Source organism: Pleuronectes platessa, chromosome 20 (assembly GCF_947347685.1).
Source record: "Pleuronectes platessa chromosome 20, fPlePla1.1, whole genome shotgun sequence".
NCBI classification, from domain to species: domain Eukaryota; kingdom Metazoa; phylum Chordata; class Actinopteri; order Pleuronectiformes; family Pleuronectidae; genus Pleuronectes; species Pleuronectes platessa.
The window spans coordinates 5704036-5723294 of record NC_070645.1 but is presented as its reverse complement, the minus strand read 5'-3'; the positions used below and the strand labels follow the sequence as shown (position 1 = coordinate 5723294).

At 44.3% G+C, this 19259-nt stretch overlaps 1 protein-coding gene across 1 annotated transcript in view; it reads right to left on the bottom strand.

Annotated features, from left to right (window-relative positions):
- Positions 1-3868: 3868 nt before the first annotated feature.
- The window catches only part of mpp7a (MAGUK p55 scaffold protein 7a), a 134337-nt gene continuing 118946 nt past the window's right edge, over positions 3869-19259 (bottom strand). The window contains exons 14-17 of the mRNA XM_053412545.1: positions 18222-18315; positions 15268-15376; positions 13558-13701; positions 3869-6172 (exon numbers count right to left, since the gene is read on the bottom strand). Coding sequence (XP_053268520.1) covers positions 5993-6172; positions 13558-13701; positions 15268-15376; positions 18222-18315 — 527 coding nt within the window. The 3' untranslated portion in view covers positions 3869-5992. The remainder of the gene's footprint in view (positions 6173-13557; positions 13702-15267; positions 15377-18221; positions 18316-19259) is intronic.

The following is a 19259-nucleotide window of genomic DNA, read 5'->3' as shown; positions in this document are numbered from 1 at the left end:
GGTGAGACTAATTAGGCTGAGGAGACAGGGTGGGCGGAAGCCCCCGGCCTGAAGTCCCATTAGTCTACGGTACAGTCTCCCTATGGTCAAGGGCATTTACGCCAGGATGGGGAAAACAGAGCGGCATCGCTGGCATGCTCCAGCGGTATATGGTGATGGACTGAGTCACCACATGAAAGGCTGGGCACAGGCATAGCGGAACGCTGGGGAAGCGAAGGACTCTGGGAGAAAGGCTCATTCAGGAAAACGACGAGGAAACCCAGCAGGAGTCCGGGGGGCCCCTCCCTCTGCTGCCGAACCACTTCTGATGTTCGTGATGTACAATTTGTCATGTGACAAATGCAGGACTTATCATGTTGAGCCACGCACAGGATATTGGCCCTGAAGCTGTTATTATAACGTTGTAAATCAAAATGATTGCGGCTTTTATCGTAACGCGAGTCAGAGACATTTAGCTGTAATGGTTAAAGAAATTTGTCGGGGGGGACGTTGTAGGAGCCCACTATGACGAGTCGCTGGGCTCGGGACAGGACAGACCTTCGGACTTCTCCACGGCTCAATCCTGTCTGTTTGTCTGCTCAGACCGCTGCTGAGGCCCTGGCCCTCATCTGCTAAACAATGGGTTCAGTTAATACATGGATTTATGGACATGGAAATAAATACATCACAAAGGGTAAGAGAGAGAGAGCGGTTCATGAGACCTTACAGCAGTGCAACAGGGGCAGCATTAATCTCCATGATCTGAGATGAAAGCTGAACCTAACTTCCTATAAATCCTTGGCTTCCTAATGCGTCCTGTTAAACTATTAGAGTCGTCCGACCACAAAGGCGAATAGATGGAGGGCAGCTTTTTGATTTGGGGAACGCCAGTGTTCTGGTCCTGAGCTGGGGAAGCCATTGCTTGGTCTTTACGCACATGGCAGCTCACTAGTCAGGGGCATGACAGAGAAAGATGAATAAAGAGGAAGAGGGAGATTTGTTATTTTAGAGCAGTCAGAGGCTGCAGCCAGGATTTTATAGCACTACATTAAGATTTATGAAAGTGTCTCCGGCTTTGCTACAACTTACTGAAGGGCAATGCCATTTCCCGCTGTTTCTTCATCATATGCCCCGACCCAAATGTACACAGACAGTTTTTTTTAACTATTACATCATCACTCATCTGAAGTGCCTTTGCATATGTGGCTGATCCTTTCATTATCCATGTCGGGTGGGGGGGAAACCTAATCTGAGAACGCATGTTTCTTGTCCTCCTCTGCTCAGAGCAAATAAAGAACAGGATCTGGGCTGATGCAACACTCTCATTACTCTAAAGATGGCGTGGGCTCCTGAAGGCGTGGGCTGATGACACGTCACAGACCAGAGAAAGCCAAACAGCGGGTCCGTCAGTACCTTCAGTGACACATCATCAGGCGCTGGTTGTTTGTCTCGGAAAAGACTCCGGGAGTTCAGGGAGTAACTCGTACCTGTAGGGCAACTGGAGTGCTATCAAAACAAAGCTCAACACCCTGACACCTTAAGTCAGGCAAAGCCTTATGAACACAAGGACAAAACTACAGTGGATGAGATAGGGGGTTCATAAAGATATTATCTTAAGTATGATGGGTGGAACTGTGGAGTGAAACATGATCACTAAGAAACGGCTGAAACTTGAAAACAGAAGATGGAGAAGGTGGCAGCAGGTCTGACGACTCCCTTAAGTCTGAGATGAGGACATCTTCACCCACGAGGAGGGAAAGAGGTCCCATCTATCTTTTATTTTACAGTGTGAGTGGAAACGGGGTCAGTTCACTCACTAAAGGCCGGCGCCTGGTTCTGCAACTGTGGCTGCGGCTTTTCACGCAGTTGTGTCGATTGACTCATTTTAATTTATGGTTCTCCAAGGGTTGCGCATGTGCAAAGCAATTCACCGCCAGAACACTAGGTGGAGTAATGTTTTTTGTCGAAGACGACTTTAGAGACGCCTTCTTTGTGTGTGGCAGTCGTCGTAGACTGTTTATTTACACCGCCACTGCTGCTCCTCATAGCCTTTTTTAGGCGGACAAATTTGTCCCTGATCTTCCTCCACAGCTTCGTACACTCGTCGACCTGCAAACTGACGTTAGCCGAGATCTCCTTCCAGGAATGGCTGGCCATCTGCGCGGCCTTGTATTCCGTCAATGACGGGTTATACAATAACCATACGGCCATACTTTCGGATCTCTTCTGCCAAACGCTCTTCTATTTGGTCCATATTCGTTCTTCTAAATCTTCCTTGGTTTCTGCCGGTATTATGGGGCATGAAACCGGTAATGTGAGATTCCGGAAAGGATGTATTTAGCAGACCAATCACAGCCTTGCGGGCTGTGTGAGGCTTGCGTAGCTTTGTCGTATAGTTACAAAAATTGGGCGACTCACGCTAGCACGCAAGAAGGGGTATGCAAGCACGCAAGGGGCACGCAAGGGGGCTTTTGCGCTTGCGTGTCCCTGAGGACGCAGAAGCATGCGCCGGCCTTTAGAACCAACATGTGTCATTGTCCAAGCATTTCCAGAAACACTGAACTCCCTGAGACAATGCAGAGTGAAGTTAGTCCCGTGTTAAACATGGACCATTGAGCTTGATGGCTCTTGGAAGGGAAAAACCTCGCTCACTCAGTCTGCCTTAGCTCAGAGGGCACAATGAGCCAGCGCCCTGCTCCTGTACGCAGAGCTGGCAGCCTACGAGTCCCCCCCCCCCCCCCCCCCCGGCACTCTGCTTTTCTAATTAGGAGGAAAGACAGAGTGGGACAAAGACACAAAGAGAAAGTGAGGAATGGAATAGACGGCTCCTCCCGTCGGCCTGAGCGAGTGCCGTTACCTCCTCCTGACCTTCTCTGCCACCTCCTCCTCCACCTCACAGCATCCGCCTTGGCTGTAAACGCCCCCTCCCCTCCCCGCTCCACAGAGCCATCAAAGTGAGCACTGTGGAAAGGAGGAAATGTGAAGGTTAGACGAACTGATTTGGATCGGTGGGGGATTTTTTTGGAACTCCATCAAGCGGAGGCCTGCCGAACCCTCCGGAGGGGAGGCTGCTGGCTGGAGGCTGTGCTTCTCCAGAGCCCACTTTCACCACCCCCACGGACCCCCGCCCGTTCACAGAACCCCTGTTTTCAAAGGTCCGGTGACATCTGAGTTAGTAATTTGGTATGCAGCTGTAGCAGGACACTGGGGTTTAATTGGGCTGCAGTGCTCTGCTGGTTTTAGCATTCGCAGCATTCAGGCCCCCCTCTTCTTTCTTGATTCAGTAAATCAACGTCTATTTCCAGAGCTCCACCTAGATTTCCAGGTAACATCTGAAAAAAGTGTATTGAAAATCATTCATTTGCATTTTCTCTTTCAAGAAGTTTCTTTTAAATGTTTACTAAATTTGAAAAATGGTTTCTGAATACAAGTACATGTATACACAGGTTGTTTTAACAATCTTAAAGTGACAGAACACTTTTTAAAGGTTGCTTTTAAGATTTTTCATCCTTATTTGACGTGTCCAGATTGAAGAGGCAAAGGCCAACTGAGCAACTAAGAAGCCAACTTGAGAAGAACTATTTGACATTTATTATATCATGTAACTGCATTTTAAATACCTCAGATACCGTCAACACAGAAATCAGCTGTGATGGCTCATAGGTGATATTCACTGATCTCTAGAAGAAAGGTGTCAGCTGTGTTTATGCGACTCTGGACTTTGGAGTGAACTTCTGTTGAGCAGCTGACAGATGCTGCTGGAATATTTTTCTCAAAGTTGAACAAAGCGGAATGTGACGTCCCACAGATCCTGGAATATTTTTCTCATACCATTCCATCTCGTTGCTCAGTCATGAAGTAAAGTCATGTATCACCTTAGAAATGCAAGTTTAGTTGGATCTCCTTTAATATAAAATGCAGCAGTTATCAAGAACAGCATTTCATTTACAGCAAGAAATTAAAAATATATTCTGGAGAATGTACAAATCTGATTTGGAGCAATACAACTGATGGCGGGTGGTTCAGATATAAAGAGATGAACAAATAGAAAAAAAAAAACATAATAAATGGGAAAAACTAAAAACAACAGAAACAAGATGCCAAGCAGTCCCTTTAAAACATGTATTATCATCCTGAAGAGCAGATACCCTCATTACCCTTTGTGAAATGGAGAAATCAAACACATCAATATTGTAGTCAGTAGTAAAAAGGTAAAATAAAAGCATATGAACATGATTTGGGGGATTACAACTTGAAATAGACCTAATGTATATTAGCCAATTTTAGAACTATAGGGAATAGTTTGACAATGTAGGAAATTGGCTCAATGCTTTCTTCGTTCGACTGATAGCACTCTGACATGAGTCCGGAGTATCTGAGAGGCAGTGGGGAAGTTTAAACGTATTTTCATCAGTATCTCTAAATCTGAAAAATTAGCCTGTATCCTGTTCACAAAGAAAAACAAGTTCATAAAAAAACACATATTAAGAAGAATCAGTGGCCATGTTTTTAACATTGAAGAGTCACGCTAGATGTTTCCAGCAACAATAAGCTAGCCCCACATATAGTACATGTATTGGATGTATGCATTGTTGCCCTTATAATCTTTAAAATAAATTTCTTACACAGGTTTTCACAACATTATTAACAAACAATGATCTACAAGAGCTGTAATAATGCTAATGCTAATATCAGAGCCATGATTGACCACTAGCTTCTTTTATATTCAGTCTCTTAGACATTAGAGAAAAGTATTACTATGATAGAAGCAAAAAAAAAAAGGAAAAAGCACTGAGTAGAAAATATGAGTAAGTTAGACGGGGAATGGGAGACTCAAATTTACAATAAACATCTAATGCTCATAAAGTCAGAAGCGGTTACTTAGCATTACTCTAAAATTAAAATCCTGGAAGTGCGCTATGGGCCCACCATTAGCAGCTACGCTGAAGCCATTTTTATGTGAATAAAAATAGAGCCCCCACCCTAATAAAACAGAATGGTGAACAATTTCTTCTAGGAGACGGCCAAGAGTGTCCAGGTCTGGGACTTTAAACGGCAAAGCTGTTATGCTGGGCACCTTCATATGAAGGGTGGCTTTTCAAAATGCTCCTAAATGGAATATATAACACCAAAATAAAATAGCTCTTTCAGTGCTTTGTAGGTGGAAAACTAGACTAGGGTGATGAAATCAAAACACTTGACTGAAAGAAGAGATGCCTCTAGAGTAAAGAGCTGTCAGGACGAGGCTGCCATTAAGAAACAGGATTCTCTAAAAGTCGAGATATGTTTATAAAAGATATGCAAAAAAATTGATATTAGAAAATATATTAATTTCTCTTAAATTAAATTACACTTATTGCCCTTTCTTGCGAGTGTACCTGACAATGTTTTGTTTGGAGTAACAGTCATGGAAGCATTTTAGAAGCACAGACGTATAGTAAGACAGAAGGCAAGTATGTTTTCTTTTCTCCCGTTTCCCCCTCAGAGGTCGTGTTCTCTTACAGACATATACATGTAAGTTGTCCGCTGAGAAGAAATCTGTCAATCCCTTTGGTTTCTAATGGTCTAATGTAATAAACACACTGAAAAAGCCGCCGTGGTTGGCGGCGTCGCTGATGTGCTGGCAGGACTGCTGGTGCTATGATGATCCAGGCTCGTTCCACATTCTGGTTTGGAACGAAGGGCTCCAACTCATGGCCATGGCTGTATGACCCGAACTGGGTTCCAGTTCGGTGTCCAAGGCCCATATTCTGGACGGACTCCCGCAACCGCAACCACGTCAGATCTGGTCAGACCTGGAGATTTGTGTCCAGACCGCAGCTGAGATCTAAATCCAACCTGAATCCATGAAGGCGGCAACTTATTTTTAGCCTCGTGCACCACAGGTACAACCGTCTGGAGTCTTGTTTTATTCCTTTTACCCCTCCCACATACCTGATATAAAAAAGACAAAAATCTGCTCATTCTTGTCGAAGCCCCTTCCCTTTTCTCCCTTTTACAGAAATTCTGGGTCTCAGGAGTGAGTCCAGCTGACTGGAACCCAGTGAGTCTCCATCTCAACTTTCTTTAGTGCCAACCGCAGCTCGCCGAAGGCCGTCGAGAGGTCATCGTTCACTATGACCTTCTCGAACAGGTGACCATGCTGAAGCTCAATGGACTGGGCCGTGTTCACCATCTCCTCAAAGTCCTCCTCCTGCAGAACAGAGTGGAGAGAAAGGGATGGAGGTGAAAATAATGAAAAATAGATATCTGCACAAACCATGGGAAGACGTTCATTTCAGGGCTGCCTGTCTGCTGCGAAGAGAAGGAACCGGCCACCGTAAACCAGAGGAGAGATAGTTCACATTCGGTAAACACAAATTGCACGGCCTTGAATGCACAAATAAGCACAAAGTGGCTCGTACGGAGCCGGTTATAACCTCCTAGAGACATGAACTCTGGCACTGACCACACACTAAAACTCCTCCATGCAACGACCTGACCTCAAGGAATTTTCATCATTTCCTCCAGAGAGTACACATGGTCTATCCAAATCAAAAAGAAAACAAAATATCCTCAAAATAAGCAGAAGACAAAACATAACCATCATTTTAAGAAGACAGGCGTGTTAAACACACTGTGCAATATTGATGGTCTGGATTTTATGTGTGAGAGGGAAATGAAAGTGTGCTGACAGTGTTTCAGTTGAGAGCTCAGGGAGTGTCAACCTGCTGCGCTGCTCAGGGAATCTATCCGAACTGAGCTGTAGGTGAATGAGCAGGTGAACAGCTCTTGGTGCAGCTTCAGGGTTCTAAGGACTGAGTCCTGCCGTGGGCTTTACTTGGTTTGGCTCTATTAGTGCAGGTCACTTTTACAGTTTCAGAAAGAAAGCTGCAACCTGCATCACCACAAACCAAAAAACGAGATCAATCCACCTACTGTTTATATAAATGCAATAACCACACTTAAACATTTAATAATATTCATTCACAAATGTACCTTTAAACTGGTGTTTGGTAATGACACATCATTGCTTGTGTGGGACATTAAACACAACCTTCAGGACTTGGACTTGGCTCAGAGCCTTACAGCCGAGACCTGAGACCAGGCTACAGTTACAGAGCAGTTTTGTCCGAGAAGCGTGTCCTCCACCTTCCAGTTACGTCCTGTGACGCTCGCATGACGGACAAATTCAGGCAGTTAATAGAAACAGTGAGACAATGCAATTGGAAATGGAGATGTTGTTATTCTACCAGACCACAAACTATAGCATCTCTGTCATACTGTGTTTACAGTCTGTGATTACTTTGCTCAATATTTATTTATTTCACACATCACAGGTTTTTGAACAATTATGCTGAGGTTGAATCACCGCCTCCCAGTTGTTTAGTCCCGCCAGCCAGAGAGGTTGCAGAAAATCTGGTCACAATATTCCCATTAGTTCCTCAGTTTATGGCGTTGAGTTCCAGCCAGAAAAATACTTTTTGCACAACATTATGATGTCATGGTGAAGATGAACTTTGACCAATTCAATATAGAATGTAATTTTCATTTTTGGGAAAATGTGGTCATAATTAAACACAGGACTTCTTGAGTTATGATCAATAAACTTGTGACGTCAGAGGTAAAGTACCTGAAACCTAGTCAGACCCGAAGAAGCCTTTTAGATTAGAGGTGAAACATCAAGAAAGAAAAGCAGCTGCCTACATACAGCTCCTGACGGTACCATGACCTGGAGGACCGATAACCTTCCCAGATTTGTGACGTGATACTTAACTTGACGTCTGACAACCAAAATCGAATCAAGAAATTCCTCGGATGTGTATCCTGAGAAATTGTGTTCATGAGAGTGGGACAGACGGATGGACAGATGTAGATATGTATGACCCGTGGGCAGGATGCACAGACAGACACCCGAAAAACCTAATGCTGCCATGGCTGTTGCCAAAGTGGAGGCAGGAGAAAGTCAAACAAAATCCTCCTCAACTTTCTCTGTTGTAAAAATGCTGACATTGAGTTTATCATGCTCACTAACATTGTGTGATACATGGATATCATGGTAAAGCACAGGATGTCTGAGTCTGGAGTTTCTCTGGAGTTTGCATCACACCTGCACAATGAAGCAGGAGATTCTAACCCTAAGGGATGTTCTCAACAACAAGGACATCTTTGGAGGATTCAGGTGACGGGGGTGTCACTGTGTTATCTGTCCTTAACACCAACGCTCTCTCAACCTCTTTGTCTGTGTCTTCTACGTGTGTGATATCACTTTTTCATCCTGAGATAATTGCTAAAATTTTTGTTCACACATACAGAGAATGCAGAGAAGTGTTCAGTGGATGTCTGAAAGCAGTCATATATTAAAACTGAAATACCGCGGGCTGAATTAAGAGCGGAGCCCAACAGATAAAGATTTTTCGGAGACACTGATATTTGGTAGTAAATCATTTTCGATAAAGAAATGTAATTAGGGCTTGATATTTTACTATTTAAACATAAGATGTATTATAAATAACCATAAAGAAAAAGAAAAAGAAAATATAACCAAATATAAAGAAGAATTAAGAATCGATTATAATTGCACAACTTTTCTATCATATATTAACCGATTCAACCTCATTAGGAGCCTATACTTCTTTGGTAGTGTGAGATCCATTAAAAGATGATGAGGACAAGAGGTTGGACCTTCGTAAAACCTTTGCATGATGGAGGCTTGAACTGGGCTCCTCCAGAGGATGGAGAGTTTTCCATGTATATTTGCAAATCAGACTTCTAGTGTAAAGAATAAAACCACGTGCTAACTGAGAGGAATAACCAAATAGCATATTTTAAATCAGGTTAGGGGTAAACATTGCCGACCTGGGGCTCCTGTATTCATAGATAGAGTATTCTGAAAGAGCACAGGTATATATTTCTCCATGGTGGTCCCTCTGAGGCTTTCTGGTTTCAGCTGTGTGGGCTCTGGCTCATCCCGCCCTCGGCGCAACAGCACGGCTGAAGCGGCTGCCGCACTGATTTAGCCTCATGCTTTTACTGGGAACACTCAACGCATTTTCTGGACAGATACGGTTTACAGTGAATCCCTCCTGCCAAACACACAATTATAAATACATACAGATGCACATTCATGCGCAGAAACTCAAACACACACACACACAGCAGCTCCCGCACCCACAAACACGCAGGATCAAGCCGAGTGTGCGTGCGCAATGTGTATGCACATAAACACACTGTTATTGAGGATGAAAACCTCCTAAAAGGCTCAGTTTTTAGAGACGCTCCTTCCAGCCAGGAGTTACTTCACGATGTTTCTGGTGGTTTTCCGCTTCATAATGGATTAGCAGCGCAACTAAATATAAACACTCACTCGCTGTGTCACTTAGCAAAGGCCCTGTCTGCTTTTTTTGGCAGGGCTGCCTAGCATGTATCCATCTTGCAGAAGCCAACCCATGCCACCTCACAGTCTCGCGTCTTCTGTGCAGATCGAGAGATGCTTTTTATCATCCTGTGCGGAGGACGACGGGAGGAGAAGAGGCTTAGACTAAAAAGGTTCAGAGAGGGCAGGAGGTTTGTTGACTCGTGGAGGAAACTGTTCCACTTCGGGACGATATCCTGTCATCTGGACCGCAGCCCCAGCAGGACTTCCAGTGCTGGACCGATGTGACCAGTGCCAGAGAGACAACCCCTCTGAACTGTCCTGGCAACGAAGTGGAACCTGGAAGTCTGCTGTGCCGTGCGTGTGATGTTTCCATGTCCACCAGCGAGTCTGAGTCTGTCTCTAGTTAGGCCATTCCAGGTAAAAGAACATTAATCACAGCAGGACGCCGCTTAACGGACGACAAGCTGGGCAGGGAGATGGAAAGAGAATCAGAAAACAGTTAAGAAAAAAAAAGGAGTAACAAGATAGATGAAGGGTGAAACATGAAGGGCAGAGAAATGAATGAAATGAAAGCAAAAGAGTGGAAAGTGGAAAGCTGGGCAGAGCAGGAGCCAGTGGATATTCTTTGGCATCCAGTGATCTGTGCTGGGTCGCTCTCCTCAGAGGGCAGTTTGAGCTGATGCCACTTCTGGAGGGCCAAACTCGAGAAGCACCGGGGACTCATTCATCGCCACAGCTATTAGATTGCTTAATTTCCCCATGAAATGATGTAGTGTCTTATGCCTGTTTAAGCACTTTGTCAGGCTGTTGCCTCTCAGATTGGTTTTCACCACTGATGTTTCTCCTTGCTACGGGCTATAAACGATGTAATGCCTTTATAACTTTTATTTTCTTTACTTAATCATTGGATTTGTACTTTGACTATGCCCTAACACTATAAACCTTTTTCAACACTTTTATCGCACAAAACAACACGCAATCTTTAAAAACACAACACAAACACACACACACACACACAGGCACAAAAACAGACACCATGTCCTCAGCAACAAATGTAATTAATTGATGCCAATAAAACACACCTGTATTTCCTATTTAAATCCATTTAAAAAAAAAAAAAACATATCTCTGCCAATTAGGTATTGCTTGTTTATCCATCATTCTTCAGCTCCTACTCTGACTGGTTGCCAGCTCAAACAATGGGGCTAAAGTCAGGCCGCTGTGGCGAAACAATGAGACGACTGTTCCTCAGCCTTTATCATTAAAGCAGACCTGTCTCTCTGAGAGAAAAACAGCTGCCAGAGGACAGAATCTGGCTGAGACGATTCACCCCTAAAACAGCTCCTATTGCAGAGCCTTCAATAGTAAATGTGTCGAAGCTGAAGTCCTGTCAGTACATGAACCTTTACATGGACCCCTGGTTTGTATGGGTGGCTAAAATATGACACCCTGTCACACAGTTTCCTTCAGTTGTGTTTGCATTACATGAGAGAACAGCAGAAGCTAATAAATGGGCACTGCTGAATACATGCTACTGGAACAGATTGTTAGCAATCAGAGTGTTTCTAATAACTACAGCTCAGTGTTCTCCGGATAATGTCTGGAGAACACAGCAGGAGGTCTGATGCTGGTGTCAATAACAACAATCTACAATATAACTTGATCTCTGTAGCACACGTAGAACACGTCTGAGCCGAAAATGTCCTGCTCATCTCCTGTTCATATGTGAAAGGCAAACCCAGACACAATTATGTGGACATTCTCCAGAGTTCATATCCGAAAACTGCTTCATTGTGTCTATTCAGATCACAGTTTTCCTTTTGTTGTTTTGATCGTTGTAGCTTACATAATGTCGTCAGAATGTTTGCTCTATAATGTGTTCACTAAAATGAGAAACCACTGTGATCTGTCGTGTGGAACTCGACCTCATCTGCTGCACATTCTTTTCACTGCTTCAATCAGACGAAGAAGAAGCTACTGTGGTCAGCACAGTGGAACTGGGAGAAAACATCTTTCCCCTCGTGGGCAAGGAGGTGAAAGAGAGCCCCTCCACCTGAACCAGAGGATCATCAGAGCAGCTGAGGGCTGTTAGCTGATTCCTCCCCATGTTCATAAGGCAGCACAGAGCAGCCACATGAGGACACAGGGAGAAAGTTAGAGAGACACAGGACAGAGACACATGGCAGAGCTGAGCTGAGCTGTCACACCAGTAGAAACTGCTGGCCACTTAAAGTTTAGTTATTGAAATGTAGGTTTGTGCCTGTGTTTTATTAATAAAAGGATGCTGAAGAGCAACTGGTTCCTCTCTGGGAGACCACGGTGGCATAGCCTATTGCCACATCCCCCTATGAGTTTGAACTGGTTCTGTGTTCATTTTCCTACCAAGTGTGTGTTTGTGCGTGTGTATGCACCCAGCTTGAAAAAATGGGGCACAGTTTACTTTGTCTTTCACATGCCCGCTGATGCTGCAAAGGCTTTAATAACACTCACAGAAGACAACCTGGTCTTAACCAGCTCTTGATAAAACAGACCGATGCAGATGCTGCCTCTTATCAGGGAGTTAGTTCAGCTGACTGGTCTCAGGTGTAATTTATTATGCTTCAATTTCTTCAGTCCTTCCCTGCTTAGATTAATTATTCTGACTTTGCATCGCTCACAACAGGATATCCCATCATGCCCACTGTAAGGGATTTACGCCTAGCCATAGAAAATGAAGTGAAGCCAGTGGCTTAAAGCAAGGTGTGAACCGAGTGTTTATGCACTGAAAGGCAGCTCGACATGACGTAATGAGGAGGACTTCAAAACTTTGCGGTGACTTTTATAGCTGGGACTTTTCTGTGCAGCATGAGGTCACCACAGGGTGGTGAGGATTTTCTCGGAACTTCATACTCTCATTTCACGAGGTCTTTAAGATGCAAGTGGAAATTAAAAGAAGCATTTAAATGTAAATTTGAAATGTTTCCAGATTGGGTTATGGCAACCTTTTCTCCTGTTGTCCAAGATTTCATGATAACTGAAGGATTGTTTTTACCCGACTTACAAAAGATACAGTTAACTAAAGATACTGAACATTTATTTGTATGTATATGGTAAAGTTTGACTGACAGCTGTGTCCTGGGGGGTTTAAGGGACTGAGGACAGTGGAAGATCAAGTGAGCAAGAGGTGTGGAGTGTTTTCAAAAACTAGGGACAAAATGTACAATTGTAAATGTCTGGCCTCAGGCTGTGCATATGTTCTCAATATAGAAACAGATAAAACATAAATAAATAACACTTTGCCCATCGTGCTGTGCCTTCAAACCCCAATTCACACCCCATCGCCTCCTCTGCTGCTCACTTCACTTCACTCCTCCTCACGGCCCGACTCAAGCGCAGACTTGCATACAGTCAGTCTCCCTCTCTCCGACAGCCCTGTCTTTCGCTCTCAGCTTCCTCCCCCTTCCTCCTCATGTTTCTCACGTCCTGGCGGCACATCAGGCCATCCCCGGTGTAATGCTGCCCGGGATCACAGCCTTTTAAGTTGCCTGTGGTGATGCAGACACGCGAGCAAGCGAGCGCTGGGCCCGGTGGGGCTGGGAAAACCATCATCCACATTCAGCTTCACAGCAGCGCAGAACACTGTCTAATTGATTTCATCTGCGTCCCCGCTGGGCAGGGATAAAGGTGTGTGAGGGATGACCTCATCACTCACACACACATAATGTACACACAGGGTCCAGATAGTGTTTCTGTTATTTCTTGTGCAGCTAATCTGTTAGGTGTGAAGCCATGTGTTTCTACAGTATAATACCATTTCATCATCATTATCGTCATCATCATCATCATCATCGACTGGGTGAGTTCACCAGCTACATCCTTAGAGTTCTTACCTTCTTGCAGGCTTTACAATAAATAACTTATTTGATATAAATAACTTAATTTCTCTGTTTGGAAGCCCTTTGTGTCTGAAGTGCATTTCGTCTGTGGCTCCATGTTTTATATTCCCCTTTATCCTTACTTAATGTACCCCTTATTAGCTGTATCCTGTTATTTTCTGCTGTAATTTCCTCACAGGGTTCATTAAACTTTCATCTTACTTAATGTAATCTGAATGGCATATTAAGGCAAACGTGACACATCTGGTACTTCAAGCACTTCAAACCGCTCTAAACAACATATTAAGTTGATCAATGTGAGTCTGGGTATGAACTCAACGTTCTCTTCTCGATGTGTTATCTCACCGTGAAGGGCTTGGCGGATCCCTTGTCGTCTTTGCTTGATATGACCCTGCTGTTCTTTCTGGTCTCTCTCAACTTCTCAATCGTCGGAGGCTTCACGAACACGACAAAGGGTTTGAACTCGGCCGTCCGCAGGTGCTTTATCATCTGAACGGAGAGACAGAAAGGAACAAATACGGTGTTATGATCTGGCGACAAGAAGGGAGGAGAGTGTTAACACAATAATTTATAAATATGAGGTGAATAAAATAAGGAGATATATTGTCACGGTGTTAAATGAAGGAACGGAAAATTATATTTTGCTCAGTTGCCTTGGATAAAAAAAAACACCATCTTTTGATAATCAATAAATTGGTTCTTGTTATTTTTTAGGCTAAAAATATTCAAATGTGAAGATTTGCCTCTTTCTCTGAGGTATTTAGACATTGTATAAATGGACGATACAGGAAACTTCCAAAAATGAAGACAAAACAACCCATCACCTCCGAGTGGCTTGCTGCAGTATAGGTAATAAATCCTGCCTCCTCCATATTAGTGGATGGGACATGGATCAAGGTGAATTTGAGTTTAAGCGTGTGTATTTTATATTTGGCTTTATTTCTGGATAGTGGCAGGTAGTGGAGACGCGTTGAACATCTTAACATGGTCCTTTATCTCGATGCAATTTAAAAAAAAAAAAAATTGGAATATTTTTATAAAAAACATTTCTGTACATATATTGTGAAACTGGTTGCTGCGTTTTCAGGGTTCAAACTAAAAATGTTGGGAAGCATTCCTGTCCACGACCCATGGTGACGACTACATGAACCAACACCATGAATCTGGTGCTCCAGAGGTAAAAGTGAGGTCAGATTTGGTTAGTGGTGGCGTCAGGCTTCAGGGCCCTCCTCTGGCTCTGGCACCGGGATCAAGGCTCCTCACTGTGCTAATAGGCAGTGGGCCCAAACCCACAACTGATGGGAGTATGGATAAAAAAAAAACTAAGGCAGGGACAGGAGAGGAACCCCTGGGAGGCGTTCATTGTGGCTTTCATCAATCGCTCTGCAAGTCAACATGGGAGCAATAACATGCTTTGACACTGATCTGATCCATGGGATATATGGGCTCATAGTGGAGATAGGGGGGGTTGACTATTGGCTTACACCACCCCACTGCAAAAGCACGCTCAAAACAAAGTAGATAAATAAATGTACCTCAACCCACATTAGCTTGTCCAGATGTTTTCTCACACTCTTTACCTGAGGGCTCTGGGCTGTGAGTCTCCTCGCTGAGAACATGCCAGGCATAACTATATAATGGTTTATATATTTGTGCATGTGTGACTTTATCTACAAAACACAAACAAAAGAAACAAAAAACAACAGAAGGCTGTTGGGGCAGGAGCTGGACGATACGGACCCAGCCCTGGATTCATGGGAATTGTTCAGCAAGCTCAGCCGTTTGTGTAGGGTCTGATCGCCACCACCCAAGACACATAAGCCAAAGAGGAAATCTTCAAATAGAGGAAATTAGCAGTAATTGCTCCCTGAAAATGCCCCCTTTTAAAAAAAGGCTGCTTTTGGTAACCCAGTAAGCAGCCAAGAAGCCAAAAAGCCAGAGAAGAGAGATCTGCTTCCGAGATAGGCAGCGGCAGAGGTGCCAAAGAGCTAAAAATACCGGGAAGGGAGGAATGGTGGGACGATGAGATGCAGAGGAAGTGTTTGTGTCACTCACATGAGGCTGGACGTCCAATAGGCACACTTTGTTCTTGGAGAGGACGGAGCGTATTGAGTCCAAGCTTGTCCCATAATAATTGCCTTTGTATTCGCCGAATTCGATGAACCTGAGAGGTGAGATGGAAAGAGATTGGAAAAAGGAAAAAGAGTTGCTTAGGAAGAAAACTGACTTTTTTTATGTTTAATGCACATTAATGTCCCTTGGGTGTGACATTATAATCCTGTCCTAATCTTGTCCACTGTGTCAGCACACTCCTGAGAATCCTATTTAGAAATAATGATATAAAAAAAAACGACAAATCCACAGAGACAGTCGGATTACTCTCTCCGCCGCAGACAGATCACAAGATAGCATTCTCGAGCAAAACTAAAAAACCAGACACTCTGGCTTGAGCGTGTTTTTTATATAATCTCCCATGCTGCCCTCTCAATCAGTAACACCTGTTTGTTCCAGAGAGACCGCAAAGCTCCCTCGATCCACCGGGACTTCAGCGACTGCATGGGTGCAGGCAATCAAACTCTTTTCCACCAGATAATCCTCCCCCTTTCACACCAATCAGATGTCATGAGAGAGAAAAAAGGAGGAAGGGTGTATTTTTAGCTAAAAACAAGGAGGAAAAAAGGCAGCGAGCGGAGTAACGACGTGGAAAGAATTCTGAAGCTAATAGGACGGCGTGGTATGCTCGCAGTCTGCCCATGACGAGCGTCGGACCGAATGAGTGCCACACTGTGACCAGTGCCATGTAAAAAGAAGGTTTTATGGTAATTCCCCCATGTAAGACGCTTTTGCTCGGCTTCTTCTCGTTTATATTTTAAAAGGCAAGCCTCAATCTCAGTAAACCTAATTTTCCGTTATGGGAAAATCATTTAAGAGCTTACAGTAGCCCGTGTTTAAAAACTCACACCTTGCAGCTTTCCGTGCTTCCTGGCGTCAGAGGAGAAGGTATATAGATTACAACAGAGCTTGCCAGTTTGGGTTTGGATACGTCGAGAGTATGGATTGCTGCCATTTTGACGGAGAACAAGGCTTCCCTTGGGAAAGTTGTTCGAGCTAAACACACGTTGTTGTGGCCCAAATTCAGAGGCCTTTTATTTCTGCAAAGAGCGCATTGTTTCTGCTGCATGCAACGAGGCATAACACAAACAAGTTCATCTCACCCTTGCTCTACACTGCTGCCTTGTAATTTCAGCGTGGGACACTCACGCATCCACCCCACATCACAGCCTTGTCACTCACCCCTCCGACTCCCTGAAAAACATTGCATGCCTTGACCTACACCGCAACATGGCCTAAATATACAGCCCCCCTATCCCTTCTTCTCTCTGCATGCTCTGACACTCAATATGCACTCAGCAGCACAGACTCCCCTCTTAGTCATAGTTAGCGTGTGTGTGTGTTTGCGTGCATAAATGTTTTGCATGTGCACCCTGCAGTTTGTATTTTTTTTAACCTCCAGCTCGTGTGACAACAGCAGAAAAGACATCAATCATTCTTATGACTATTACAACTTGCATTTCAATTTGTGGGCCACAAATGTCAAGGCGGGCCGTGTGGCTGCACACAGAGAGAGAAAGCGCCTGAGGCAAAGAGGAAGCTGACCCAGGAGACCTCGGGGCCAGCGTCTGGAGATCTGTTACCGACACAGGGCTGGGCCCTGTCAACACCAGCTCCGACTCGGCTGCAGAGACACACAGACGACAGCGGGAAGGATGTGTTTGGACAGTGGCAGCGAGTACTGGACCAGTCGGCCTGCTGACTTCACTGCCTCAAGTGGTTTAGAGCACAGAGGGAGGAGTGGATATGTGGTGGTGATCTGTTGTTTTCATTAGGGTGAGGGGTCTCAGATATCTTGGGCACATACTGTAATACACTAGAATGGCACTCAGAAGAGCGCATACCTCTGCCAAGGCCCACATTCAAAGCAGCTAAATCCGGATTTTTATTTGGATGTCCACCAAATTACACACAGTCATAGATATCAGTCCCCAAACCATGCCTGTTTTTTATCATCAAGTTCCATGAATTATATCCTGGAAAATGATACTAATGTAAAAAAATGATGCTCAAGAGAGAGATTTAAAGAAAAAATCCTGGATCTGCCCCTTGAGGTAAATTTGCTCCAAAATTTGAATGAACTATTTATCAATTCATTGGTTCTTCCTTGGCCCACACTACACATATCCAGCCAGTTTCAATGAAATCAATGGCTGAGGTAATCACACCTGAGACCAGTCAGGACTGGAATGGAATAAATAACTTTTTAATTAATCAATAGGAAATATCTAGGTTTTTGAGAGAAAATCTTAAATTTTGCCACGTCAATTGTGTCTTTTATTGACTCCTTTCTTAAAAAAAAACATATATATTAATATACAGTATATGACTTTAGCATAGAAATGAACAGGATTTCAACCTGCAACAAATCTACACATTAGACTTGGAGAAATAGAATTACTGCCTCCCAGTTCTTTGCCTCCACTAACCAGTTGAGCTGCAGGAAATACAGTCACAATCTCCCCTGGTGTTCCTGAGTCATTCCGTTCAATCCGAAAACATAATGCCTGTGGCCACAGCTGTCGCCGGCGTGGAGGCGAACGTATCGTGAAACAAGGACAAGAAATGATGTACTCTTATTTTTTCACTTCATTGAAATGAAGACATTAAGTGAACTGGACCTAATAAGTGATACTTGCTCGGTCAAATGCTTGGTATGTGCAGTAGGGGTAACTCCAGCACATGGAGGAAGAACTGTTTGACCTTATTTACACTTTGCAGTGAGAGCCCGTCCTAAACGATAAATGTATTATACACAAAGGGCAGCACATGTAGATCTTCAGCGTTTAAAATAGTAAATATTGCCAACGTTAGTGCCTGTCCACTGGATCTACTGTATAAACTCTTTGTACAGTCACAATTTTCCTTTTACTTATACCCGCCCCAGTTGTGCCTACTTGTTGTTCTGTATGTCCGTCTCGAAAAGACTCTTGGAGATGAAGTGGTACTCCACGCCGTCGCTCTCCTGGTTCTTCTTGGCCCGACTCGTGTCTGAGAGAGGAGAAGAGGAAGAGTGATTACCTCAAACCCAGACTGTCTGACTCACTCCTGAGGCAGAAACCATCTAAACTCAGCCCCTTATTAACATCCCTGGAAGTCTGAAACACAGCGCGCTGGGCCATGCCAACCCTTGTATATATTATTGTGTAATGGCACTATAAAATACAGAACCTGTAGCGCTGCAGCACCAAACTCAGACACTTAACTGACATTCAGCTGAGGTTTACTGTGTCTTATTAAATTTGTCTCTTGTAATGTGGCTGCAGGAACAGAAAGTGTGGCATTAGCCGACAGTGTTAGCCGCAGTAAGGTAATTGAGTTTGGGTGCGCTCATTAACATCAAGTCTCTACATTTACTTGGCCATAACCATAAAGCCGTGCTGTAAAACCGGGCGGCTGAGGCGGCACGTGGAGAGAACGTGAGCCGGCCGGGCTTGTGGATTTGTAAGGGTCAAGAGGTCGACTCACACCCGCGTTTGGTTCAGGGGCATTTGACAAGGTCAAAGGGGAGAGGTGAGCGCCCATCTGACACTGTGAGCACTTCCAAAACAAACTATTAAACTTTTATCACCTGCAACCAAAACCGCCAAGTTCGGCTTTTCTTTTCGTCGGCACGTGTTAAGGCCGTGCCTGCGTGATGGAGCGGTGCCTTCGATTTTTATAAGGTCCAGACCAATCTACAGAGTTCATGGTAAACCAGTTGTGTGATTTATACAATGTGTCACTTGCTGGAGCAGGACGGAAGACGGCGATAAATCCAAGCGTGGTGGAGAGGACGCTGAAGAAGATCAATGACTTTCTGTCCTCAGCCTCAGACAACGGTAGGAAAAAGAGCAGGCGGGGGCCAGACAGGCCTTCTCACAAGATAACATATACTTAAACAACCCCATTCAGAAACGTGTAAGACACATTGCCAAACGGCCCCTCGATAGTTA